The sequence below is a fragment of the Canis lupus genome, chromosome 26, assembly GCF_011100685.1.
Source record: "Canis lupus familiaris isolate Mischka breed German Shepherd chromosome 26, alternate assembly UU_Cfam_GSD_1.0, whole genome shotgun sequence".
Lineage (NCBI taxonomy): Eukaryota > Metazoa > Chordata > Mammalia > Carnivora > Canidae > Canis > Canis lupus.
Window position 1 is genome coordinate 15652899 of NC_049247.1, and position 26269 is coordinate 15679167.

General features: G+C 49.0%; 1 protein-coding gene and 1 long non-coding RNA gene across 2 annotated transcripts in view; one reads left to right on the top strand and one right to left on the bottom strand.

Annotated features, from left to right (window-relative positions):
- SRRM4 (serine/arginine repetitive matrix 4) overlaps positions 1 to 18991 on the top strand; it is a 153092-nt gene extending 134101 nt beyond the window's left edge. Inside the window, exons 9-13 of the mRNA XM_038575269.1 lie at positions 4820 to 5124; positions 9123 to 9326; positions 10067 to 10177; positions 10769 to 10909; positions 12554 to 18991. Of these exons, the coding sequence (XP_038431197.1) occupies positions 4820 to 5124; positions 9123 to 9326; positions 10067 to 10177; positions 10769 to 10909; positions 12554 to 12851 (1059 nt within the window). The 3' untranslated portion in view covers positions 12852 to 18991. The remainder of the gene's footprint in view (positions 1 to 4819; positions 5125 to 9122; positions 9327 to 10066; positions 10178 to 10768; positions 10910 to 12553) is intronic.
- The window catches only part of LOC119877589, a 40293-nt gene extending 19574 nt beyond the window's left edge, over positions 1 to 20719 (bottom strand). Inside the window, exon 1 of the long non-coding RNA XR_005379245.1 lies at positions 20488 to 20719. This is a non-coding gene — a long non-coding RNA (uncharacterized LOC119877589). The remainder of the gene's footprint in view (positions 1 to 20487) is intronic.
- Between the last annotated feature and the right edge of the window lie 5550 nt (positions 20720 to 26269).

Below are 26269 nucleotides of genomic sequence, written 5' to 3' on the forward strand. Positions count from 1 at the left end.
TTTTCATCTTGTAATTAAACAGATCTTACAGTGGCTGAGCTTTTATGCCAAGCCCCACAGGTAGGCCTTTGTGAAGACAGAAAAAGGACAAGGCTGATATGGAGGAAGGGGTCAGAGTAGACCAAAGAGGAGTGCCCTGGATGAGGGCTCCAGGTCTTAAACCAGGGCCCCATGTACCCTGAGGGCATTGTTCCTGGACAACTGTGGGTATAGAATGACTCCTCCTAGCAAGTATCTTGAGCATCGTTTTTGCAGCCTAACCGGGAGGACAGGGGCCAAGGTCAATTAATGCCCAACAGATGAAGATCTCTTCAAAAATGAATTTTGAGAGGGCTGTTATCTAAATGAGGAGCAAGGAGGAGCCATCTTCTCATGTCAATATCGAGTGAACAACTATTGACATCTTATGTGAGTGAGTACTTGTCTAGGAAGGAGCAGAGACAAGAACACAGAGGCCTCCATTGTCTGCCTATCATGAAGGTCTTCTGTGCATTATCATGGCTGTCACACACCCCAACACACACACACACACACACACACACGCATTCTATCTCTGGCTCCCCTCAATATCTTTCCTCATCTTTGCATGGAGTGAATAGAGAGCTCTGGAGAAGGTGGAGTCTAAAACTAAGAAGCCATTAAACTATCCAGATGAGTCTGGCCAAGGGAGCATTGTTTTCTAACGCCTGACCCAGAAGGAGCACCTTTTTATAATCTGAACAAAGTATGAGCTAACAGCCCTATTATGTGCAAGTGGCCAGATCCAGCCACTTTTCTAAGCTTACCTCCTAGAGTAGTAAAGAGTGGAAGGGAAGTAAGGAGACCAAGCATAGTTTGTTTCATCTGGAAGTCTTCTCAGAACTGGAGCTTTTCATCTCAGCCTGGAACTTAGGCTTTTGAGAATGCACTAGGACTCAGTTCTAAAGTTATCTCTTGATCACACAGCCAACCCTGAGCTGGTCTTGAGACACCAGCCTTCAGCTAATAATCCACCTCGTTTTTTTAGAACTATTTTGAATATGATGGGGGTCAGTCCCTCCTTTAAAAAGCCATCAAATTCCCAAGTTGGCAGTTACCCAGTTGGACCTCCCCAGGGTCTGATGACAGCCATTTCACCACTGAATTAAGTTAGGATGGGCCCAGGCTCCCAAGTTCAGTCTTGTAAGGGGCTATGGAGCAGCTTTACTCATTTAGCCAAATATAGTGAGCACTTACTTACTCTGTGCCAGGCACTGGTGGTTACTTGGGTATAGTACCAAACTGGTCATGCATGGCATCTGTCTTCAACAAACTCCCACTCAGATGGAGAGACAGGCAATAAAACAAGCAATGTTACCCCACTGAGTAACAGTGCTGTGGCACACAGAAGCAACTCATTTTTGAAAGAGTGAACGAATGAAAGGTCAAATGAATGAATGAACTATGGAGTGTTGTGCCATCCTGATCTGGGGGATTAGAGAAGGCATTCTGGAGGAGGTGATATATAATATGGAGGATGTATAAATTTAGTCGATATGAAATGGACTAATGGGGAAGAGTATTCTAGGCAGAGGAAATGGCATGTGCAAATGGCCTGGGGTTGGGAGAGCAAGACATCGCAAAACCAAGAAAATTCTAACCGATTGGCTTAGGTTGTAGAGGCCACTGTGGGGGTATGTGGAAGAGATGAGGTCTGTGATCTGAGTTGGGTTGTAAAGGATATTGTCACCCATGTTGAAGAATTTATATTCATCAAAAGAAATGAGACTTTTAAACAAGCAGGAGATGTTGATATTTTCAGGCACTAGGGTTAACCCAATGAGAACATTCCAGAGGACCTTTATCTCTATTTTCTCTGTATAAAGCATCATGCTTTATACAGTTCTCAGTTATAATTACACAGGTTACACGTGGATAATGGTCATGGTCAGGTGGAGACATGCTGAAAGTGTATAAGTGAGCTCAGGGTATAGGGATGAGAAGGTGAACAGGGCAAAGTTCCCTTCTGTTTCCATCAGCCTGGAGGGGCCTCACACTCAGGAACTCCTTGCCCATGGGGACCCACGATGCACCAGGACAAATGCTTTGAAAATTGGCAGTCAGGGCTGGGAACAAGTATCCGGGGAGAGGAAGGCCAGTCTGGATGCCCCCAAGTAGCAAGTCAGTTATCATGGATAGAAAATGGAGGCCATTATACTCACAGGCCCCTGGTTCCCTCCAAAAATGGCTTGCCTGATTCACTTGTGATATTCTGACCACCAAACATTCACCATTTCCGAGGCAAAGATTATCTGTACCCATCCTTGGACCAAGGCCCAGTCCAAGAGCCCATCAGACCCCATGACGTTTTCTCATTCCTGACAGAGGTGGTAGAAATACACGTGTTGCCTTTGAACTCCCGGAGATGGGGAAGATCAGCTTCCCTACTGCAAATAGGAAGACAAATGGAGGCACTGAATGGGAACAGGGCCTTTTGCGGTCCCTTGTCTCAGACCAAAGCTCCCCAGATCACCAAGCACATAAAGTGGCCGCTGTGCTAGGTAGAACTAGGTAGAGCTGGACCATCACTTTGTCTGTGTGCAAAGCCTATGGGAGAATCCACAAACGAAGTTCCACCTCCCCAGCCCAAAAGCTGACATCCTGAGCCACCAGAGTTTGCTGTTACCCGTCATAGTTCTGGTGTCTCTGTCTCACCCTCATGACCAGTTGCTGAGAAGGCAGAAATGGTTCTCTAAGAAAGTCCAAAAGTCCCACTCCTTTAGGCACAAGGCACAAGGAATAAGGGGTATGAAGGAAGCAGGCTCTTGATGGTCAGGCTTCACTAATATTCATGGGGCCCAGCGCAAGAGTAGAGAAGGAGGCCCACATACTAGATATCTGAATGTTTATAAGTCAAGCCAGCAAACAAACACAATATGTTCTCCTATCTTGGCAAACATACCTTTAAAATGATCCGGAAAGTCCGGGTTGATTTTAGAATCTCAGCCCCCTCAGAGTGGCTGGCAATAGCATGGCAGTGTGTTGTGGAGGACCCTGCCTCAAGGCCCTGGTCCCTCCCTTTCTCCTCCTACCGCTCCCACCAACCTACACCATGGGCCTCCCACACATGCACGTGGACACCTCAGCCTGAACATTAAAGCTCTGTCCAAATGGCCACCCTTGGACCTAAGAGTGTGCAAACCTGAAGCAAGGTGTGTCCCCAGGAGAAGAGATCCATAGATGAGCCTGCAGAGTCCCTGGCAGGGGGCTCAGAGGCCATTTAAACAGAGAATTCTGGGGTCTCAGCTACCCATAAGGTAGTATCAGGGGAAGTGGTTTCCAGGTAGTACCCTCCCAGCTCCACAGATTTCTTGCCTCATAAGGATGGTAATTGCTGGAGGAGACCCAAGGCAGGAGTCCGACTTGCCCATGGCTAAATAAGCATAGTACTGTTGGCAGGGGCCAGACCAGACCCCCTGTGTCATCACAGCTGTGACACTGATCTGAATATCTAAAGAAAACCATCCACTGCCTTCCCAAGGGCTGGTTCCACCCCCTTTCCTCCTCCATCTGTCCCAGATTAGATCCAAACAGGACTCTGGGACCCCCCCAATTCCCATTCACCCCAAAGCCAAATGTCCAAGTGCCCCCCCCCCATCCCAAAGCGCTTTGTCACAAGCACACACCCTCTGGATCTTGACACATAGATGGAGGCAAATCCTAGCACTCCCACACACACACACTGCGTCTTCAGCAAGGGTTTCTTGATCCAACTTGGGTACCAAGGGACGAACAAGGTTACCGTTGATGGCTTGAGGTCCCCTTGCTGAGAAAACCAAATTGAAGTGATGCCTCAACCTCTTAGGAACACTGCAAAAAACCAAAACTCAAAGCTCAGAGCCAAGTGTGAGGGTGTGCAGAAAGGTGTGTGTTTTTTCTTGTCAATTTCGACTCTAATGATGGACTGACGTTGCCCGCTCTTCCCTTTCTCTTACACCTTACCTACGTACTAAAGGAGGAGCTCTTGCTTGGTAAGTGGATAAAATCCGCAAAGACATGAGAGAATTTATTAGAAGCCACTCGAGAGCCTTAGCTACCTTCTCCAGGGGGAAAAGGACACACACAGATATCTGTAGAGAGCTTTTGTTTTCGTTTGTTTTCAGTCAGACTATTTGACTTCCATTTTTTTTGTCCCCCTTTCTTTTCCCCTTTAGTTGAAAAAGACCAAAATGTCATTTTGTGACCTTGACTTTATATTAAAAAAAAAAAAAAAACTCTCTTTATTTCATTTCTTTTCCCCATGCGATATTTGTGTAGGGTTCTATGCAGGGAACTTTTTATTTAAAAAAAAAAAAAGTCAAATTCGTTTGAGGATTTGGTTGAAGTTTAAGATTTTGGCTTTATCTCTCTCTTTTGTTTTTAAGTTAAAAGATACATGTTTTTCATGCCCATGGTCCCATTTCTTTTCCCCCTTCCCCTTCCTTTATTTTTATTATTGTTTTAGGTTAAGGGTGTTACACACACCCCCCTTTCGATTGAGTTGTCACTTTTGTTTGAGTTAATTCATTAGAAATTAAATTTTGTATAATTTCCTTTTTCTTTGGTTTAATCTGGATCGCATGCTTTTTCTCTGCATGATACCTAAATCTTCCAGTTATTCTAGCAGGGGGTAAAAAAAAAATCTCCTTTCTGTGGAATTCTTTCAGGAATTTGTGCTTTTGTTTTTTTTGGCGTCTCTCTTTCCTCTTCTCTCTCTTTCCTTTCGTTACAGTGCATCATGACGGTAAACATTTCTTGGTTATTTAGACACAACACACAGGCCCAGTGATCAGCAGTGTCCAACGGGTGTTTTTGCTTTCAGATCACTGGGTCGGGGTCTGCAGCTGACCTCTTTACCAAAACAGCCAGCCCGCTCACCACCTCCCGAGGACGCTCCCAGGAGTATGACTCAGGCAATGACACCTCTTCACCACCCTCCACGCAAATCAGCTCAGCCAGGTCGCGGGGTCAAGAGAAGGGGAGCCCCAGTGGGGGCCTAAACAAAAGCCGGGAGCTCAACTGTGGCAACACATCGGATTCAGGGAACTCCTTCACCACCTCCTCACCCCAGAACAAGGGGGCCACTTTGGAGAATCTCTCCCCTACCAGCAGGGGCAGAGAGTCAAGGTCAGTGTCACTGAGGTGGAGAACGGGTGGGGGAGGGGCGATATGCCTTATCTCCACTATCTCAGTCTTTCACCTTAGCCCTATACCCACCTACTTCCCACCCCTAACCCAGGAGCCTTTGATTTGCAAGAGAGAAAAGACTCAAACTGGCAAAAAATTTTGGGGGTGGGGGGCATGAGGTGGGGACAAGGACATCAGCTTCAGGTACACCTTGATCCAGGGACTCAAAAATACATCATTGAGAATCTGTCTTTCCCATTACATGTCTCATCTCTGCTTCCTTCTCTATTGGGTTCATTCTCAAGCAGATCCTCCTAAAGCATGGGCACATGTGCCAAGCAGCATTCACATATGCCAACCATTCTATCGGTTTAGCCAGCCAGTGGAAGGAGAACACTCCTTTCCCCAAAATTTAGCAAAATACCAGGGAAGATTCTCATTGTTTCGTCCATGTTGGGTCATTTGCCCACCCTTGGACCAATCACTGTGGCCCAGGAGATGCTGTGCTCTTGGCAAGAATTTGTCACATGCCACCATCAGAGTTCGTGAGAAGTCTTCCCACATACACAAAACATAGGGGATGTCTGGTTCTCTGAAGGAAAAGTCAGGATACTGATATCAGGGAGGATGGAGGCTGGGCAGGCAAAAAGTTTTACCAGTAATCTCAGGAGAAAGCCTAACATTAAATTCATTTAAAGTCCCTGCTATTTAAAAACATTCAAATGCACTGAAAACTTGTGTCAATGCAGAAACCTGTTCCTGGATGTTTATAGCAGCTTTATTCATACTTGCCCAAACTTGGTATCAACTAAGACATCCATCAGTAGGTGAATAAGCTGTAGTACATCCACACAATGGAATATTACTCAGCACTAAAGAGAAATGAGCTATCAAGCCATGAAAAGACATGGAGGAAATTTAAATGAGTGGAAGAAACCAATCTGAAGGCTACATATGGTATGATTCCAACTCTATGATATTCTGGAAAAGGCAAAAAAAAAAAACTATGGAGACAGTAAGCAGATCAGTGGGTAGAGAGAGGTAGAGAGGGCAGGTGGTAGGGAGGGATGAACAGGTGCAGTACGGATTCTGTACGACACTGCAATGGTGAATACATATTCTACATTTGTCAAAACCCATTAAGTTCACAAGAGTGAATGCTAATGGAAACTGTGGACTTTGGGGTGGTGGAGTGTCAGCGGAGGTTCACTGTAACAAATGTATCGCTCTTGTGTGGGATGTTGATAGTAGGATGGGTTGTAGATGCACAGAGTACAGAGAGTTCCCATAGACCTGCAACCTGTGTGTGAGCGTGTGTGCATGTGCACATGCGCGCACACACCCATGTATAGTGTGTGTCTCTTAGTGCACTTGCTAGATGCAGTTTTCCTGCAGAGAACCCTTCCGTGCAGTTGCTTATGAGCCAGTTATAATTCTACTTCATTACCCCTTACCCTCTCATTCAAGAAATCACAGCAAAATGCTAATCACTGAGGATAATGTCACAATAATAGCTAGTAAAAATCGCTGATCATTTACTCTAGATCATTCATGCAGTTACTTATCCCTCTCCTGGTTATCAGGTACCTCCGATAAGCCAACCACTCAGCTTGGTGCTGGAGAAATAAAAATAGCATGATCCTTTTTCTCTGGAGCATATAATTAATGAGGTAGATGCAAGAGGAGTGGAAAAGGTTTGCTGGTACATTCTGCAAGGCTAACAGTGGGGTCTTCTTTCTTCTGGGGGTGGGAGCCTGCTTTTGTTTGGAGTGGCCAAGATGTCAGGATGATAGCCCCAAAGCCTTAGCAGTGAAGCAGTTAAAGGCTGCTTTAAGGACAGAGCGCCCTTTCTTCCCAACACGTAGCCCACTTCAGTTCTGGACAAACAGCTTGGCTTCCACATGTAGCCTCTGGTTTGCCTGCCCTAGGACATCCCTGGCCTCAGTTCACACCCAAGCTTGCCTGGGAGCTGGAGCTGGGTCAAACCAAACATCAATGTCTCCAAGAAGAGACAGTGAAATTCCCGGATGAGAGAGGGAGGACGAGTGTCTACTTTTATACTCCATAGCAGAAAAGAAAGAAAAAGAACCAGAATAGCAATAGTAATAACAACTGATAATAACAATGACTGCTAATATGTGTCGAGCCCTGATTATATGCAAGGGTCCACACTGAGTGCTTGCCATGGATAATCTTCCTTAACTCCTCATAGAACCTTTATGGGATAAGTATTAGCATTGACCTCTTTTAGCTGGTGGGGAAACTGAGACTCAGAGTAGTTAAGAAACTCAGTTAATAAGGGACAGCACTGGGATTCAAACACAGATCTGTCATAGCACTGAAGCTAAAGTCTAAGTGGCATCTAGCTGTTACCTGCTTCTTTTAATCTACATGGACAGCCAAGTTAAATAATTTAAACTCAGCCTTTCATTTTGAAATACAAATGATCTCTAAATTAATGATTATTTATGTCATGTCAGCAATGAGCAGAAGGCTGAATGGAAGAGACATTATCAGCTTTAAATCCATGGAACCTTGGAGAGTAAAGGTTGGGGACTGGTGAGGTGACAGGGACAGGGGCTTTGAAGCTGGACAGATGAGAGCTTGAGACTCTGGGTAGCCTTGAGGAAGTAACTAACCCTTCTGAGTCTTCTCTTTAAATTGGAGAGGCTAGCACCAATTTCTTGAGGTGGTTGGGAGGGCATCCATGACAATATGTTTCTTCACAACTATTTATTCATGACCTTGGACAGATGTGAGATGCTGGGATACAGTATCTAGAATCGAGTCCTCTCCCCCAAGGAGTTCAATAGCCAAGGGGGAGGAAAAGAAAAATGTAAGACCAAGTGAGTTCTTCCAGGGACAGGGGATGCATAGAGGCTAGGGGCTGCGGTAACATATGGAAAGCCACCCAACTAGATGCAGGGAGATGTCAAGGAAAGCCTCCCAGAAAAGGTGTGGTCAAACTGAAGTCTGAACCATGAATAGTTATTGTCAGGTGAGGAGGGGAAGGAAGAGGGTTCCAGGCAGTGGGAATGTTCTAAAGCCTGGAGACAGGGAAAGAACAGGCATATTCCAGGACAAACAAGTAGTCTATCATGGCTGGAGTCAAGAGAGGAAAGTGCCAAGAGGTGAAACTGGAGGGGTAAGCGGGGCCAGATAATGATGAGCCTGGAAACCATATTAACATGATTGGAACTTGACTCTTGGCTCAAACCAAATGAACAGGTCCTTACTGAGAACTCAACGTGAGCTTCACATGGCTCTAAGCAGGGTGGGAATACAGAGGACAGGATCCTGTCATTGGGTGATTTTGAACAACCGTTCACTCTTTTTGGGTCCCAATTCCCCCATCTGCAAAATGGGCTACATCAAAGCTTCCCAAACTTGAACCACCTGTATGGCCCCTTGTTGATTTTAATCACATCCCTATACTACTGATATTATTTTAATAAACTCACTTTTTTATATAAGGAAACTTACATTACTACCTTACATAGAAAATTTGTAGCACTTGTCCTAAATAGAAAGCATTTGCAAAATACATGATTTATATATGAAAATACATAAAGACAGTGTATTTAATTCTAGTTAGCAACAGTTGCCTTCCCAAGGCTCTGAGCACCATGTCTGGGTGACTGCCAGTATTACAGAGATAGTGGAAAACCCACTACTACCCAACCCATTCTCATTAATGTAACCAGGATTAAAAAAGACTCCAAAGGAAATAAATGTCTATGTGATTTGGTGTTATTTACCATTATGCCCACTGACCTAAAATCCTCTGAAGTGCCCTTGTGGAATGTGTTCCCCTCTGTTCCTATTCCTCTAACATCTGTGCTCTGGAAAGTCTTTCCAGAGGCAGTAAGATGGGAATAGGTGGAAAGGGGTTTCTGAGAGTACCACAGCCTAGGCAAAGGTAGGCAGAGGAGTATCAGCAGATGCCTCCAGATCGGCAGGCAAGCCAGTGCTGACAGGAGTTCTCCCCACATCTGCAGAGGATTTCAGTCGCCATGCCTGGAATGTGCAGAGGTGAAGAAGTCTGGTTTGGTCCCATCCACAGCCCGGAGCTCCCCTATGAGAGGTTGCTCCCGCAGCCCTTCTTATGCCAGCACCCGCTCTTCCAGCCACTCCTCCCGATCCCCAAACCCCAGAGTCTCCCCCAGGTACACCCGAAGCCGATCCACCTCCTCTGGAAAAAGGTGAGTGCAGTTTTGGCCTCTGATCTGCAGAGCTTTCCTCCTTAGGGAGCTAGTTATGGTAACTGGAAATGTCCTTTGGCCCTGGTGGGGGGCGGGGGGGGAGGTCAGACAGATGAGTTTGAATGCCCACTGTACCCATTCCTAGCTGGTGGCTCAGATAACCTCTCTGAGCCTCAGTTTCCTTATCTGCAAAATGAAAACATTCACCTCTCAGTGTCTTTGTTTCCCAATCTGTGGAATGAGATTGATAATAGTACCTCGCCCTACAATGTGTTGAGGATTCAATGAGATAATGCACACAAAGCATTAATTCAATGAAATACCTAACAGCCTAACAGTCATAGCTAACCTTTCCTGTGTGCTGCCTATGTGAGGTATGTAAGTGATTTACTCATTGAATTTACAACTGTATAGGGAAAGTATGATTATTTATCCCCATTTTATAGATGAGAAAACAGAGGCTCAGAGAGGTGAGATCACCTGTCCAAAGTCACATAACTAGTAAGTGGCCTTAGATGGTAAGAACTCAGTAAGGAGGAGTTACCAATATTATTATTAGTCGCCCAAAAGAGAGGGAATTTCATTCTCAGGAAAGGGCCAGATTCCTGGGTCTGGCGTCCAGAAAGTCAAAGTCGCCCTCGGGGGACCAGCCGCATACAACCCTACCCCTGCGGGACGACCCCGGCACGGCCCCGGCGAAGCCCAGCAGGCCCTCGGGGACTGTTTACCGTGTCCCGCAGGTCCTACTCGCGCTCTTCCAGCTACTCCTCCAAGTCTGGCAAGAGGAGCCCGCCGAGCAGAAGCTCGCGATCGCGCCGCAGCCCCAGCTACTCGCGGTACAGCCCCGGCAGGTACAGCCCCGCCCCCAAGCCCGGGCTCCGCCTTCGCGGCCCCTCCCCCCGGCCTCTGCGCAGCGTCACCCAAGCCCCGCCCCAGCTCCCCCTTTGTCCAGCCTTGAGGGAGTAGGGATGGGGAGACCACCCAGCATCCTCGTAGTTTCTTTGGTCTCGGCTGGAGTGGAGACGTGTAACATATCCTGGGGTTCTAACGGCCCCCCTGGAAAGTACAGCCAGCCACACCCCAGAATTCGCATCCCCGGCCCTCAGCCTCTTCACGCACCTAATATTACCCTTGATCCCCGTTATTCAGAGCCGCAGTTGTTACGCATGCACCAGGGCCCTCTGGACCGCCACATCCTAACCCCGCAGCACCTAGGCCCCTGTAACGCCCACCCTCGAAGGCCGACACCCGCGCCCACGCCTGGTCTCCCCACAATACTGAACCAGAGCCCTGTCCTACTCCCCACCGCGTTCCCTGGGGCCCCGGGAGGAACCCAGCACCTGCTGCAATGAGGTGCGGGGCGCAGGGAAGAGGAAGTGAGTGCCCCTGGCTCATGCGGAAAAGCCAGCCCCGGCTCCCCAGTGACCCCCGCACCCCTTCAGGGAGCGGGACCCCAAGTACAATGAGAAGGACTCGCAGCAGCGGGAGCGCGAGCGAGCACGTCGGAGACGGCGGTCCTACTCGCCCATGCGCAAGCGCCGGAGAGACTCCCCGAGCCACCTGGAGGCGCGGAGGATAACCAGGTGAGGCCAGGAGGGCCGGGGTGCCCACCTTCACCCTCACTCCCACCCCTCCCACCCGTCGGGGCCTCGGGATCTCCCCTGCACCCCGTGGAGCTGGATTTCAGGATTGTGGGAGCTCAGGCAATTTGCGAGGCCTGACAGGAGAGGTCAGGGCCTCGGGGCGGGGCTAGGATGGGTGCCCCGGGACAGGGGTGGGGACAGCCTGAGGAGGGGGTGTGGCCGGGGTCTGCGGAGAGGGCTGCGAGGTCGCATCCCGGGCGAAGGGGGCAAAGCAGCGGGACCGGTCTTTTCCTGGGGGTGGAGCCGGCCAGCGAAGACGGATCACGGTCAGACCACATGCCAGGCTTTAATAGGCCCTGATCATAGCTGGCACCAAGTGTGGAGAGGGCAAGAAGGATCTTTAGGTGCCAAAGGAATTTAGAGGGAGCCTCGGTGGGCCAGGGGGAGAGCACTGGATCTGGAGTGGAACCCGGCTGTGCCACTTTCCTGGTAAGCTGGAGAAGTCTCTTCACCTCCCAGATTCTCAGTTCTCATCCATGAATATTTCCTTCAGGAGTGTGTATCATGAAGATGAAAAAAAAGGGGGGGCAAAGAGATGGGAACACACTTTGTAAACTGAAATGCAAAACACTAGAACCCTCGCTGTGTCATTGTTACAGATTGAATGGTCAGATTAGGTGGATCAGGTTGCCTCTAACAGTTAAGGTCTTAGATAAGAAAAGCCCTACAAAAAAAACCTGAGGTCTGAATGGACACATAGTTTTAGGCCTTGAAAGCAGGAAGAATGGCTGAGTGCTGTCCTGAAATTGGCTCCGGACAATCAGCTCCTCCTGGCCCTCCAAGGGTCAGCCATTCCATCCAGGGACTCACAGGAATGGAGCTTCGATGTCCTGGCTGCCCTGGGCCTCCTCCCTAGAGATGACCTGGAGGAGGGAAAAGCACTTGTGACTCCAAACAATAAGAATGGGGGCAATGGCATCACCTTCTCGGATATCCCATAGAACAGCACGGCACACACGAAGGGAGTCCTACTCCCACAGCATGGACCACAGGTGCCATTGGGGTGGACTTAGAAGAAGGCTGAGATAAACTGGCATTTCTAAAAGGCTCTCGTCTCCTGAGTCAACCTCAGATAATCCATCCTGATGAGCCATTCAGTGTTTCCCAAACTTTAGGCATCCAGCGGCATCCGAGCACTTTGCACTTACCTGTTTAGTAAGCTACTGTTGTTGACCTTTCTTTACACAGATATGTTCTTTCTTAGAGGTCCATACATTTAATGCAAAAGGAATGCACCACAGTATACCATAGCAAATGGAAGATCAGCCTCTCTTACCATAAATAGAAGGTTCCAGTAAAAGTAAAAAGAGATAAACAAAACGTGCAATTAAAGTCTAGATGTAGATTCGGTTGCCAGCTGGAGACTCCCAGCCTCAGGCTTGCTTGGCTCTCAAGTGAGAGCTGTCACTTCTCGAGACACCAGCACTAGATGGTCTCAGGACAGCAGGAGGAGCGCGCAAAAGGGTGTTTTCCCCAAGAGCCTGGGATGGAGGAAGGAGTCCGCTTCCCCTGGGGACGGCGGGCGCGCTCGGGGGGAGGCTGGGCGGTCTGGTCCGTCCAGCGCGCTCCCTCTGGTCTCCGCAGTGCCCGGAAACGCCCCATCCCCTACTACCGGCCCAGCCCCTCATCATCCAGCAGCCTCAGCAGCACCTCCTCCTGGTACAGCAGCAGCAGCAGCCGCTCTGCCAGCCGCAGCTACACCCGGAGCCGCAGCCGGAGCCGCAGCCGCAGCCGCAGCCGCAGCCGGAGCCGCAGCCGCAGCCGCAGCCGGAGCAGGACCCGCGCTAGCAGCAGCTCCGGCTCCCGCAGCCCCAGCCTGGGCTCCCGGAGCCGGAGCCGGAGCTACAGCTCCGCAGACAGCTACTCCAGCACGAGGCGCTAAACACGGGCCCTCCTTGAGCCAGCTGCCTGCAGGGGGCCCCTTTCACTCTGCCAGCCTCCCCCACCCCTCCCTGCCCACCCTGCCTTCTCCTCGGTGACAGACATTGAGGGCTCCTGGACCCTGTCTTTCCTGCTCTCCTGGGGAGGAGGAGGAGGGTACCGGGGGCCTTCAGCCTCTATGTCAAGCTGCTAGGAGCCTCCACCAGCACCACCCTGGGGCTCAGTTCAGGCCTGGGCATATGGAGAGAACCACCCTCTGTTGGCACAAAAAAAACACAGGGTTTTGTAAGAAGCAATGGGTCCGTGACTCAAACGTTTGAGCCTGGCCGGGAAAACAAAGTTCCGCCAACCTACTGCTCACAGGGTGCACGAGGAAGGCTAGCAGTGCTTCATCCCCCTGCCCTCATCCTCACCTGTCTCACCACGCGAGTGTGTGGACCCTCGTAGGATGGGAGCAGAGGAGAGGAAACCAGGTGCAGTCAGGCCCAGGGGCGCGTGTCAGGCCTTCCACCTCCCCAAACAGGCTGGAACAAAGGCCAGAAGGCTGAGTGGGGAGAGAAGGGGACCTAACCTGAGTAGGGAGCACGGATATTTCGATTGGTACAAAGTGTCAGGAGCTAGGAAATGGGTTCTCTGGTTGTGAGTACAGACATGAAAGGGCAGGGGGTCATTCTGCTGCCCCCTCCCCCATTATCTTGGTGGGGTCAGGAAAAGCAGTCCAGTAGGTTCTAGCAGTGGAAAGGCCACCTCATGGCTTAGACAGCCCTTTGGCTGTTCACAGGGCCTCTGAACCTCACTGAGAAAGGACACAGTGGACAGTCAGGACAGCTTGGTCCACAGCCCCAGATCCTAAATTTGCCTCAGCCCCCACTAGCTGGCACTGACTTAATTCCACGAGACCATCTGCTGAACATTCCCCAGTGCCATGGCCCGCTGCCAGTCCCCAGCGCCGGCCAGTCTGGCCCTACCCTCGGGTTGGTGCCTGCCTGTGCCCTCCCCCACTTCCCAGACTGCCACACCCTGGAGCCCACCCCGTGCAGCCGAGCATCTACTCACCCACCCTCGGCCTCAGCCACCCCCTTTGCCTCTCAGGAATTTTGCCAGGACGGGGCACAGCAGCTCAGGTTTGGGGGGAAAGACCCAAATCCCGAGAGTGTGAGGGGACAGGGCCTTGGATCTTCCATAGCTTGGGATTCTGCTGGCTTCTGAGGCTTCCTGTGAGCTCAAGCCTGCCCTTCATTTCGGCCCTCACCCTGTCTTCCCCCTGCCCAGGGCTGGGCAGCATGGGTAAGCTGATCTCCAACACGCAAATACCACCAGTTGCTTCATCTACAGCAGGCACCGCAAACAGGGGTGTGAGGGGGAAGATCCTTAAAATAAACTCTTGGGCATCCCCCTCACCAGCTGACCGGCTTTCCGGAGCCTTGTGGGTGAGTTTCAAGTTTGCAGTGGCAACTGCGGCAGGACAGGGCCTGGAGGGAGACAGTGAGGGGGCACGGCTTCTGGCTCTGGATACTGGGGCCAGCAATGGGGAGCCAAACACTCTTTATCCTTCACACCCCAGGGAAAACATTTGAAAAAAAAAATCCTTTTTTCTTGAAAAAGGTGACCGTCTCCCCCAGCCCCCAATCCTTCCCATTACATCAGCCCATGGGACCAGAAACTGCCCCCCAACCACCCACAGGAGCGAGGTGCCCCAGACATCACTGGACAAGCTGGCCTTCCCATGATGCCCTCTGGCTCAGCCTGGGCCCCACCCACCCAGACTGATGGATGCCAATGCTGTCACCACAGAAGGCCGGATGGCAGGTGCCTGGGACAGGGGCAGGTGCCCTGGGAGGGCATGTACAGCAACTGTAAATAACCCTCTTCCCTGCCCAGGAACCCAAACTGGGATCCAGTCTCCCATCATGGAGACCAAGGCTCTCCGAGCCACGGAACCTCTTTAGCAGGACAGCAGTGAGAGAGGCCCCAGAGCCTCCCATCAGACTGCCTTCAGACAACTCTAGGGGACCATTTTGCCTGGGGCTCCTAGCAAACCTATTATTTATTTTATTTATTTATGTTTATTTATTTATTTATGTGATGTCTGTCTGTCTGTCTCTCTCTCTCTCGGTTGCCATTAGCAGTATTCAACTATTTATTTATTTATATGGAAAGGTGTGTGTGTGTGTGTGTGTGTGTGTGTGTGTGTGTTTGGGGAGGGGGGCTTCTATTTTTGTGCATCTTTTTTCCCTCGCATCTTTGTGGATGAAATCTGAGAGGTGGGATGTGAGTAGGGATGTTGGCTTTGTCCCTTCAGGTGACACCCACAAGCTCTAAGTCCAAACATCCTGGAGTTGGCCTGAGGGGGTGGGGGAGTGTTTCAGACCCAAGGTTCCTTATGTCGGTGAGCTTCAGGCTTGTGCCCCAGCTCCCTGCCCACCAGCTGCCTCACTGAGGTATTGGAAGGATGAACAACAGCCACGAGGCTTGTGAGCTAAGGCCCTGAAATGATATAGTGGAGTCACAGCTCACGTGGGGATTGAGTCTAAAGTTAGCATAACCTAACTAAGGCACAACTTGCAGAGTCAGGAATTGTGGGGTGAGCACTTTAGGGAGACACCTGCTGGGAGACAGCTATACTGTCCTTTGGCTCACCAAGGAGGCGTTGTTCAGTATTTACTGATGTAGCTGTCTTGAGCTTGGGGGGCCACAGTGGTTGAAGTGACATCTGGCTTAGCGCTGGGATCAAACTTGGAGTTGACATGGAGAGAATATGGCAAGAATGGAGCTGACTGAGGGGAGAGGAGATGCACCTGTGGTCTCACCCTTACTCCAGGGCGGCAGGTAGTGGGCAGGATCACTCGCTAGCTTTTCTGAGCATGCCTGGTGGGTTTTGTGTAAATTACAAATACTTCCACCTCCACTGAAGCTAATTTCTCCCCATCCCCTGAGGTTTTTCCAGGCTGCTCTCTTCCTTCTGCCCATGGACACACACCGCTTCTGGAAGCAGGGTCCACCCTCCTAAGAGAGATACACAGACCCAGAGCTAAAGCCTTTTACTGTGATCTCTTGCTTTCCATCAGACGAGAGCACAATGCTATTTCCAGAAATTAGGGACGGGCGGGGCGGGGGTGGGGAGACAAGATGAAAGGAGCAGCCAAAGGTCCCCGCAAGAAGGTCATCTCGGATCCCATGGAGCCAGGATCTAGAGGCCTTTACCAGTCCTGCCTCTCTGACTGGCACTGTCTACTTGCTGCTTCCCAGAGAGGGCCCTACTCTTTCCAAAGTCACCATTCAACTGCCTTGAAATTGCTGGCTCCTGTGGTCCAGCTTTGAGTTTAGTGAGACTTTTGCAATATCCCTGGTTGTTTCCCTGGCAATGTGACTATCCAGCTCTAACTCCCAGCCAGGGGAAAGTTTGCAAGAGGCTGCTTAAATGCCTCCTGGTGTGGGGGTGGGGATCTCTGTCCCCCCACCTCCTGCCAAATAGCCTTCTCTAATTTCCCTTACATTTCCTTTCTTATGCATCCAAATATAAATGCTTTTTGGGGCGCTGGTAACCTTGTTGTGGCCCAATTCCTGGCATCACTGTTCCTCTGCCTACTTCGCCCACATTACCTTCTGTTTCCAGGGAGTGAGACAAATCACCTGCAACCCGCACGTGGCATGTGCTTATTTTACAAGCCAGCATTGGGGGATGTGGCTTGAGGCCCAGTAAACATGCAGCCCAAGACCTGCTGCCTGCCTAGATGAATGACCCTGGACAGATTGCTCCCCTTTTCCGGGCCAAAGATTACAATCCCTTTGAGAAGTGGGGGAGTTTCTGAGATAGAATCCAGAATGTTGACCTGAGGCCTAGAAAACTGTCTAAAGACAGAATGAGTTCACCAGGATTGAAAAAGAAAAAGAACCTAAATATTTTTCGGAGGTTCTCAGTCATTAGAGTAAAACTTGAAAACAATATGTGAACTCCCTTCGGTTAAATTAAGAAACGCTAACTCCCTCAAAACCCTCATCCAGGAACATTCTAGTTCCTCAAGATTCCACTGCATTCCTAGCTCTGTTTCTTCCCTTCCTTGAAGGAAAGGCAATCTTTCAGAAGCAAAACACAATTAAGATGCTTGCGAGACACAAGGGTCTCTGTCTCAGAGAGTCCCTATCATGCATTAGCTCAGAAGCATCCTTTTTGCCAAAGGCTTTGCTTGAAGATGGCTGACATTTGGGTGTTCCCGAAGGTTCTCAAGCACTTTTTTTTTAAGTCCCACTCCCATCATTTCTTCCATTGTATTCTTTTCCACAAATATTCAAAATAATCTCACAAGCGTGTGTCTTGCCTTGCTTGCTCTCCAGCTAAATAGAAGAGTGTGATTAAAAAACAAACCAGAATTCCTCAAAACGCTCCCTCCTCCATTAGCCAGCTGCATCCAGCTAAGGAGCTTATGCTGGATCCAGTATCATCCCGCAATGCTTTACTGCAGCCTCTTCCTCCTCACTTCTGCACCAATGAGCGAGTGATACGAATAGACTTGGCATCTCCCCTCTGTCTGTGGCTGTTGTTTTGGTTGTTTTTTTTTTTTTTTAATTTATTGAGGAGTTTTTTGGGGGGATGATTGTTTTGCATTGTAAATATCATGATGGGGGCCCCTCATCAGAACCTGGCTTATTTAATAATTTATTCCCTATTTATTGAGTGATATCGGGAGAGGAGAGGGACCACCTCTTCCCCTGAATTGCTATTGGAAATCGGTCCATCTCTCAGCTCTGGGTGCGGCTGTCTGCAGCAGGGGCATTTTCACTCAGGTAATGAGTGCTAGAATCACCCAGCAAATTGGAATTGGCAGAAACGGAGTCTTCGGTCATACAAATTAAGCTCAAATGGAACTAAAACACTGGTTATCTCCGGGAAAAACCTCATTTTGATGGAAATTAATCGAGGAATAAAATGCCTGTGCACGAACCAACTTCTATTAAAAAGTCACAACTCTTTGAAAAAAAGAGAGAGAGAGAGAGAGAGAGACCAAATTGTAATTCCTTTTCTCTGGCCAAGAAAAGATATGCCTCATCTAACAAGTTGAGCCAAAGAGACTGGAACAACATTCTTTTGTGATTCTCTGGCCTGTGTGTGTCTGTCTGGATGAAAGGGAGGTGGGTGTCAGGCCTCAGTGTTATCATCTGTAAAATGGGATTTGGCCTAAGCATTCTTGGCACGGTGGAGGGTGGGGTTTCCAACTCCGATGCTGTGAGCTCCGAACCGTCAGATATTCAGTCCCTTGTGTCTTCTGCCAACTGTAGGTTGAAGGATGTCTCCCAAGGAAGGGACATAAAAACCCAGGGCATGGACCTCAGTTGCAAGGTGAGGTTGTAGTAGCTGAGTCCTGCAGTCAAAAATGGGAGGCCTCCGGGTGCTGCCACCTGATACAACTCTTGTAGCCCAGGTCAAAGAAGCCCCCTCTATTAGCCTGACCTTCTCTCCAAGCCCAGCCATCCAGAGTGATCAAAGGAGAGACCAAGAAGACTTCATTGTTCTCTGGAGTTCACCGCTGTTTATTGTGTCAGGGCTGTATTTTGTACAGTTGTTTGAACAAGCTAGTGACATAGGTCACGGTGCCATTTTGCAGATGAGAAAACTGAGGCCTGGGAAGGGGGAACTGGTATGCCTGAACTCCCTTGAGCTCAGACCCACCTGGCTCCATGCCCCCCTCGCTTGGTAGCTCTTTCATGCCAGGTCCCTGTTGTGAGGACTTTGGGCAGATTCTTTTCTCTCCCAATTCTTGGCTGCTCCCTCAAGCAGTCATAGGCCAAGGACCTCACAGAATCCACCATATCAGCCCAGCAGACTTGGTGCACCCCAAGGCCATTTCTCCACACCGGGGGCTGGAATTCCCATCTGGAAAACCCCAAGCTAGGGGACCCACCACCAGCCCAGCTCAGCCTGAGCAGCCAGCCTCTTCCTGGAACATCCACATCGGAGGGGGAGAAGCTCCTGTGTCCTCCAGCATCCTGGGACCCTGTCCTCTACCCTGTGACACAGCGGCCGTGGCTTGTTTGATTTCTGGTGTCCACAGCTAAGCATAACCTTCCCGGGGTTTCCGATTTTTCAGCCTGTACAAAACATGTCTCTGTTCTAATAAAAGGTTCCATGGTATGGTGTTCTCATCTGTGGCCCAGGATCCTCTGTCTATGTGGGGTGCCCAGAAGCAGGGAAGGAAGAGGGGCGGCAGGGAGACCGGGACAGAGAACACCTGGGCAATACCTGCTGTGTGCACACGTGGTCGCATTGCTCATCTCATTTCTTCAGTCTTCAAAGCAAACCTGTAGACACTTTGGTTTTGCATAGACATTCTTAGCATCCACGGAGTGCCATGGGAAACCTTTCCCTAAGCATTTTATGTGCATTATCTCAGTCTTTACCACAACCCTGCGAGGTAGGCATTAGAATCTCCTTCCTATGTAGAAGGAAACTAAAGCCCTGAAAAGCAAAACTCACTTGCCCAAGGCCATGGAGCCAATGATAGGATCCAGATAGGCTGACTCCAGCCCTCAGACTCTGCATTGCTCTGCTCCACAACACTTTGGTTGCTGCAGAGAGTAATCAGTTCTCTTTGGTAGAATGGTTTCTCTCCCAGGCCTTAATAAGCAGGAGGAAGTTCAGTGTGTAGAGCACAGACTTGGGAGTCCAAAGATCTGAATTCTGAGATAGGCCCTGCCATTACTAGCTGTGTGGCACCGAGCAAGGATGACACCCCGTTGGGACTTGGCTTGCTCATCCTTAAAATGGAGACAGCAACAGCTCCCTCCCTGGGCTGCTGTGGGAACCAAATGGAATGGTGATGCATGGGAAGCCCTCAGTGAATGTTAGGGAGCATGACTACTATTCCCTAAACCGAGACAGAGCTAAGGAAGCAGGGCTCATGGAGACAGCCATAAGCTACCTGGGAACAGCGGGGTTCCTGCAAGGTCCTGTGGAGGCCTCCGGAAATGCCCTCAGTGCCCAACTTCAGAATTTCCTGCTGTAGGAAACAGGGGTAGAAAACCCCCACAGGGGCAGGCAGGTGAGGGAAGCGGGCAGGGTTAGGACTGTGGGGATCGGGAATTCCAGTACACCACTGCCAGGTGTGTGCTAGCTCAGCTCAGTGTTGCCAGATTTCCCCACTTCTCAAGAGAGTGAATTTTCAGATAAAATTTCCTGTTTTTTAAAATGTGTGTCCTTCCTTTTTTCAAACACTATGCAAGTCAAAAAAATTTATACAAACACATGCATGGATAATGTATGTCATCCCAGGGGCCAGACAACAATCCCCCTCCCATCCCCAGAGCCCTTCAGCCCTTTCCTTGTCTGCAGTACAGCCCAGTCTATGCCTCACAAGGTTATCAGCTAGGAGAGAAAGAGCAAACAAGATAGCTTACCACTGTCACCTCCCCTTGTATCTCGCCCCTCTGGAAATCTCTCTTAAAATTGTCATTTGAATGAGACAAACTCCCTGGAGTAGAGCCACTGCTATCTACTGGGACTGGGACTACTGAGGCCCAGCAGCCGCAGCCACCACCACCACCACCACATGCTGATTTATTTCTTCTCAAACAGGCAGCAACCAGTGTCCCCTTATGAGGCTTCGTCAATGCATAATAATAGAAGTAATAATAAAAGTTACCTTTTGTAGATCAATGATCATGTACCAAGCCCTTTTCATGCATTAACTTACTTCCTTTTCATGACAACCCCATTCAACAGAGGAGGAAGTTGAGGGCCACAGAGGGAGTACCACATAGCTAGAGGGTATTTGAATCTTGGTCTGTGGGCTCCAGGTCCATTTCTGCTCTAACTCTTTACCTCTGAAGGTGAGAGCCCCAAAACTCAGAGCTAGCCCTTTGTAAGGATCCCCAATGACTTTTTCTGGAAAATGTGGTTGCCAGGCGATTGTCCCTGTGATGCCAGCCATCCCTCAGTGACTCATAAAAGAGGCATCTGCCTTTCTACCTCCTGCTCTGGCTCCCAGTTACAGGAGTTGGGTGTTCTTCTGGCTCTTGGTCTGAAGAAGCACCCCACCCCCTCCCAGCCTCCTCTGTCCTGGCCACAGGAGAGGGAGAGCTGCTTTGGGAGATGGCTCTCTTTCAGGCCAGATTAGCAGCTGCCCAGAGATGGAGCCGAGGCAGCATGCAGCCAGCCCCTTTACTTCTGCAATCCCAGGGACACACACAGCCTCTCCTCAGGGTGAAGGCAGTCAGAGAAGCAGGGGAGTCAGGAGGACATCTGAAGCCAAGACTCCTGCCCCTAGTTCACCTTGTGACCTAAACAAATTAAGCCCCTCTGGGTCCTAGTTATTTTACCTGTTAAAAGAAGTGGGGTCAGGCCAGTGGTTCTGAATGCCGGCTACATATTAGAATGAACTGTGCACTTTACAAAGCCACACACACTTGAGTCCCACCCAGCCCCAATAATAAGGATGGCTGAGGGTCGGTCTCAGATAGTGATGTGTTTTTTTTTTTTTTAAGATTTTATTTATTTATTAGTGAGAGACACACAGAGAGAGGCAGAGACACAAGCAGACTCCACGCAGGAAGCCCAACGTGGGACTCGATCCCAGGTCTCCAGGATCACACCCTGGGCTGAAGGCAACACCAAACCACTGAGCCACCCAGGCTGCCCAGTAGTGGTGTTTTTAAAAGCATCTTAGGTCATTCACATATGAAACCAGGATTGGGAACCACTGAATTACATGAATTATACATATTGTGTGCTGCTCAGGTGTGATAACATAGGTGTGCAGCTAGCTGCCACAATGGTAATGACAGCACCAGCAACAACACTCAACACTCACATAAGACCCACTATGTGCTGGACACGATCCCAAGCCCTTGATGTATATTAACATAAATTACATTATTTCATCCTTGCAACATCCTTATGAGGCAGGTACTATTTCTATGCTGATTTTACAGATGCAGAAACTGAGCCACAGACTGGTTGCCCTACCTACATAGCTAGTAAGTGGCACAACTGGACACCAGGATGTGGCTAAGTCCAAAGGGACACCTAAGGCAGCCTAGGAGGTTCAAGGAAGACATCACAGAAAAACAGACATCTTGGCTGATGCGAGGGAAGTGAGCAGAGTGGATCAGGCCAGGAGAAGGAGCTCAGGAAAGAGGAGGGAGGACTGGGGATCCCGGGCAGGGGCGATTGCGTGTGTACAGGACCAGAGCAATGACTTCCACCTGCCAAAAGTAGGCTCTTGGTCCCCTGCCTACCCTGTGCATTCCTTCCATAGTGCTATTACTGTCTGTAACTGGCTTATTTGTTTACTTGTTTATAGCCCATCTCCAAGAGGAGAGAAGCCTTTGTCTGCCTCATTCATCCCCCATCCCTGTGTGCCCACAGGGAGTGCCATGCCCAGCACTGGTGGCTGTAAAGCGATTAAATCTGCCTGGAGTTGCCAGATCTTCTTCCTTCCAAGTCCCATGCATTTTTGAACTGGTTAATCTCTACTTTGGGTAGACGGTGGGGAGTATGGCTAGGAAAACTGTGGCAAAGCAGTGGCGTGTCCCACACAGGGACCCTAAGGATGTCTCATGCACACATTCTATCAATGAGGGGCTGTGTCCTTCCCTGGGTGTGAGAGAAGGCAGCATGGGGATGAGGCAGACAGATGTGAGCACCCACTATTCATCCAGCACTGTGCCTGGCTCAGGGGTATAGTCCCTAGGATTAGAAACTGCTGTGCTCTTTAAAAGGCAGTGGCTGATAGCAAGGACTTGGGAATCAGAAGACCTGAGTTCGAGCCTGACCGATACCTCCTAGCTATGCACCTATGTGTAAGTGGCTTGATCTCTCTGAGCTTCAGGTTCCCCAGCTTTCCAATGGGAATACTAAAAGGATTAATCTCATAAGGGTGCCATGAAGTGTGATACGTGTAAAGCACTTGGCCCAGCATCTGACTTAGTATCATTGTTACTGATATCAAAAAAAGTGGGGGTAAGTTCATTTGCCTAGATAAGCTCTTGTCAAGTTTCTGGGCGGGTTCCAGGTCACCTTGGCCAAGATCCAACATTCTCTCTTCTCACCTTTCATCACCTAGAATACCAAATTCTCAAGAGAGGCACTCCGGGCTGCCTCCCTCCAATCAGAGGAATCTAGAGTCTCCCAAGACCTTGGCGATTTCTCCAGGTCCATCTCCACCCTGGTATTTCATCAACATTTTCAACCACAGTAGTTCTAACGTCAATCTGCTAGAATGACATGGGGCCCTGTTCAGGCATTTCTACCCACAGCCACAGCATTTCCACTGCCTCTGAATGCTTACTCCAAAGCAACCTACAGCTATGGCCAACCCATGATGAGATGACTCATGGCAGTTTTTCTTTCTGTCTTTTTTTTTTTTTCCCATTGCCAGTGAAACTATCCAATACTTTCTCAAGGTATAACACTGTGTACCTTTGACAATCTACTCTCAAATCTAAATCTAAAACAAACAACACCAACCACATCATGTTGCCAAATCAACAAGGGTTGGAACAGGTGTACACACACACGCACACAGTTTGGTTTTCTTCCCTCAGTCTCCCTCACCTTGAACCCTATTTCTAGATCAAGAATCCATGGCCCCCTATGCTTGGGCTTCAGAGAATCTGTGGATCCTTTGAAATCCCAGGCAAACATTTTTGTGTATGAAAATATCAGCATGTTGGTGCAGAGAACTACATACTCCCCACTAGTTTTCCAAAGGAACCCAACTTGAAGCCTTTAGGATACTTTACTCTTTCACAATGCTGCAGAGTTTCTAGTTGCCTCCCAACAGCCAATGCCCTTTCATCCTAGTTATAATTTTAACTAGGTTCATTGCCACCCAGAATAAAGAATGTTATTTTCCAGCATTCCTTGCAGCTAGGTGTGGCCATGTGACTAACTTTGGCCAATGAAATATAGGGAGCATTTTCCACAGTAGATTCCAGACATTTCTATAAAAGTGATTTGTCCTGTGCATTTCCCCTTCTTCTTCATCTCTTTTTTCTTCCTGCTGGCTGGAATGCAGGCATGATGGCTGGCACTCAAGTGGCTCCCTGGTCCATGAGGTGGCTTTGGAAATTGAGCCCAAACAAACAGAGCAAGAAGATGGAAAAGCCTCAGTCTCTGAGGGCTTTTCAAAGCAGGAGTACCATGCCAGCAATGAGACAGAGTGTCTCTGGACTTTAATATTAAGAAGAAATAATGTTCCCTTTTCTCTCAGTTACTGTTATTTAGACTGTCTATTGCTCACAACTAAAATTACCCTAATTCATATTCAGGGTGAAAGTAAGACAGTCCCCAGGATATACCTTGTTTATAGCTTTTCTGGTCTATCTCTATGCAGCCTCCTCAGCAACTGCAACCTTCCTCCTCTCCCAGCACAAACCATGAAAACCTTCTCAGGCCAAACCCTCCTAAGAGCTGTCACTCCCAGACCCAAACAAAAACAAAAACAAAACTTTCCAAAGCAGCTGCCTGGTGTCATGGTCACCAACTGGTCAAACCAGCTCCTACTCTGATCTCAGAGGTATCTGGAGAAGGGGGGTTGGGGCTCAAGATTACAGACTCTCCAGCTCTCCCTCCCTCCAAAGATCTCAGAACCACCCCTCTGCAGGAGTGCCTCCAATGGCCCTCTACCTAAATGTCCCAAGCTGAGAGGAATAGATACCACTTTCAGGCTGGCACGTTGGGCAGAGAAGCAGATAGACTAGTTTATTAGAATGATAATAACATTGAAGAATTTCCTTTGAAACAATACAACAACCACAAAAGGACAGAATTTGGAAGCCTAGCTATCAGAATCATCTGTGTTATGATGGAGCCATGGACAAATCCCGAATTTCAGAATCTTAAGAGAATAAGGGTTCATTTTTCACCCATTCCCCCTGGGAGCCAGTGGTGACATTCTATTCATCAGTGATGTTGTGCAGAAGGAAGAAAAATCACCTAAGGGTCCTCTCTTTGTGGAGCTGAGGTCTCCCATGGGCTACTCACATGCTATGAACTGACAGTGACAGACCTTATTCCCTGTACACAACTCACTGGCCACAGCTAGTTATGTGGCTCTGACCAACCACAATGGCAACAGGAAGTACGTTGCTTCCTATCTTGTGCCTTGAATTTTACTAAATCCCAACTATGTGCTAGTTATTTGTCCTAGATGCTGATGACACAGCCTTAAACAATCAGACCAAAGTTCCCACCCTCAGCCCCCAAGGAGCTTACGTTCTAATGGAAGAGACGGGTAACAAAAAATAACGGAGACATAAAGTATAAATGTCAGTTAGTAACTGGAGTTATGAAGAAAAATCAGCTAATGTAAGAGAAGCTGATTGTAGGGATGCCTGGGTGGCTCTGTGGTTGAGCATCTGCCTTTGGATCAGGGCGTGATCCCGGAGCCCCGGGATCAAGTCCTACATTGGGCTCCCTGCGTGGAGCCTGCCTCTCCCTCTGCCTATGTCTCTTCCTCTCTCTCTCTCTCTGTCTGGGATCTCTCATGAATAAATAAATAAAATCCTTTAAAAAAAAGAGAGAGAGAGAAGCTGATTGTCGATCAAATGTTGGAGAAAGTTCCTCTGAGTAGGTGAAATTTAAGTAGAGACACAAATGAAGTAAGAGACCAGTCTCAGAGAGATCTGAGGGAACAGTGTCATAGGCATTGGGAACAGCAGGAGGGAAGTCCTCAGGCAGAAATATGTGTGACTTTTCTGTCCGAAGGATAGAAAGGAGGCCACAAGACTCAAGTAAAGGGTGATGATAGCAGGGAATCAGATCAGAAAGGCAGCTGAGAGCCTTAATTTTCTTCATGAAACTTCTCAATTTCTAAAATTGTTTTTTTTTCAAAGATTGTATTTATTTATTCATGAGAGACACAGAGAGAGAGAGAGAGAGAGGCAGAGACATAGGCAGAGGGAGGAGCAGGCTCCCTGCAGGGAACCTGATGTGGGACTCCATCTCAGGACCCCAGGATCATGCCCTGAACCAAAGGCAGGTGCTCAACCACTGAGCCATCCAGGTGCCCCCCTAAAATTGTTTTAATTGTTGATTTGACTACTTGTTTGATAGACATGAGAACAGAGACTTTTGTCTCATCTCTAGCCCTTAGGCTAGTGTTTTGCACATAAGAACTTAATAAATATGTGATGGATGAATAATGAAGGGAGTCTCCCCACTCCCCACATCGCTTCTCTGCGTATGTTCATTGACGGACACCACCACCCACCGGATGCCCACATCTAAACACTGGGCGTGCATCCGATGTTCCCTTTCCTCTCCTCCAGGCCAATCCCTCAGTCAAAATACTTCTGCTTCTTAAATAGATCATGGATTATATGCACCCTTTCTCTCTTCTTAGCCAACAACACAACCCAAGCTGCCATCTTCCCTGGACCCTAAGACAGTCTTACCCTCCAGTGTCCTCTCCACAAGTGGTC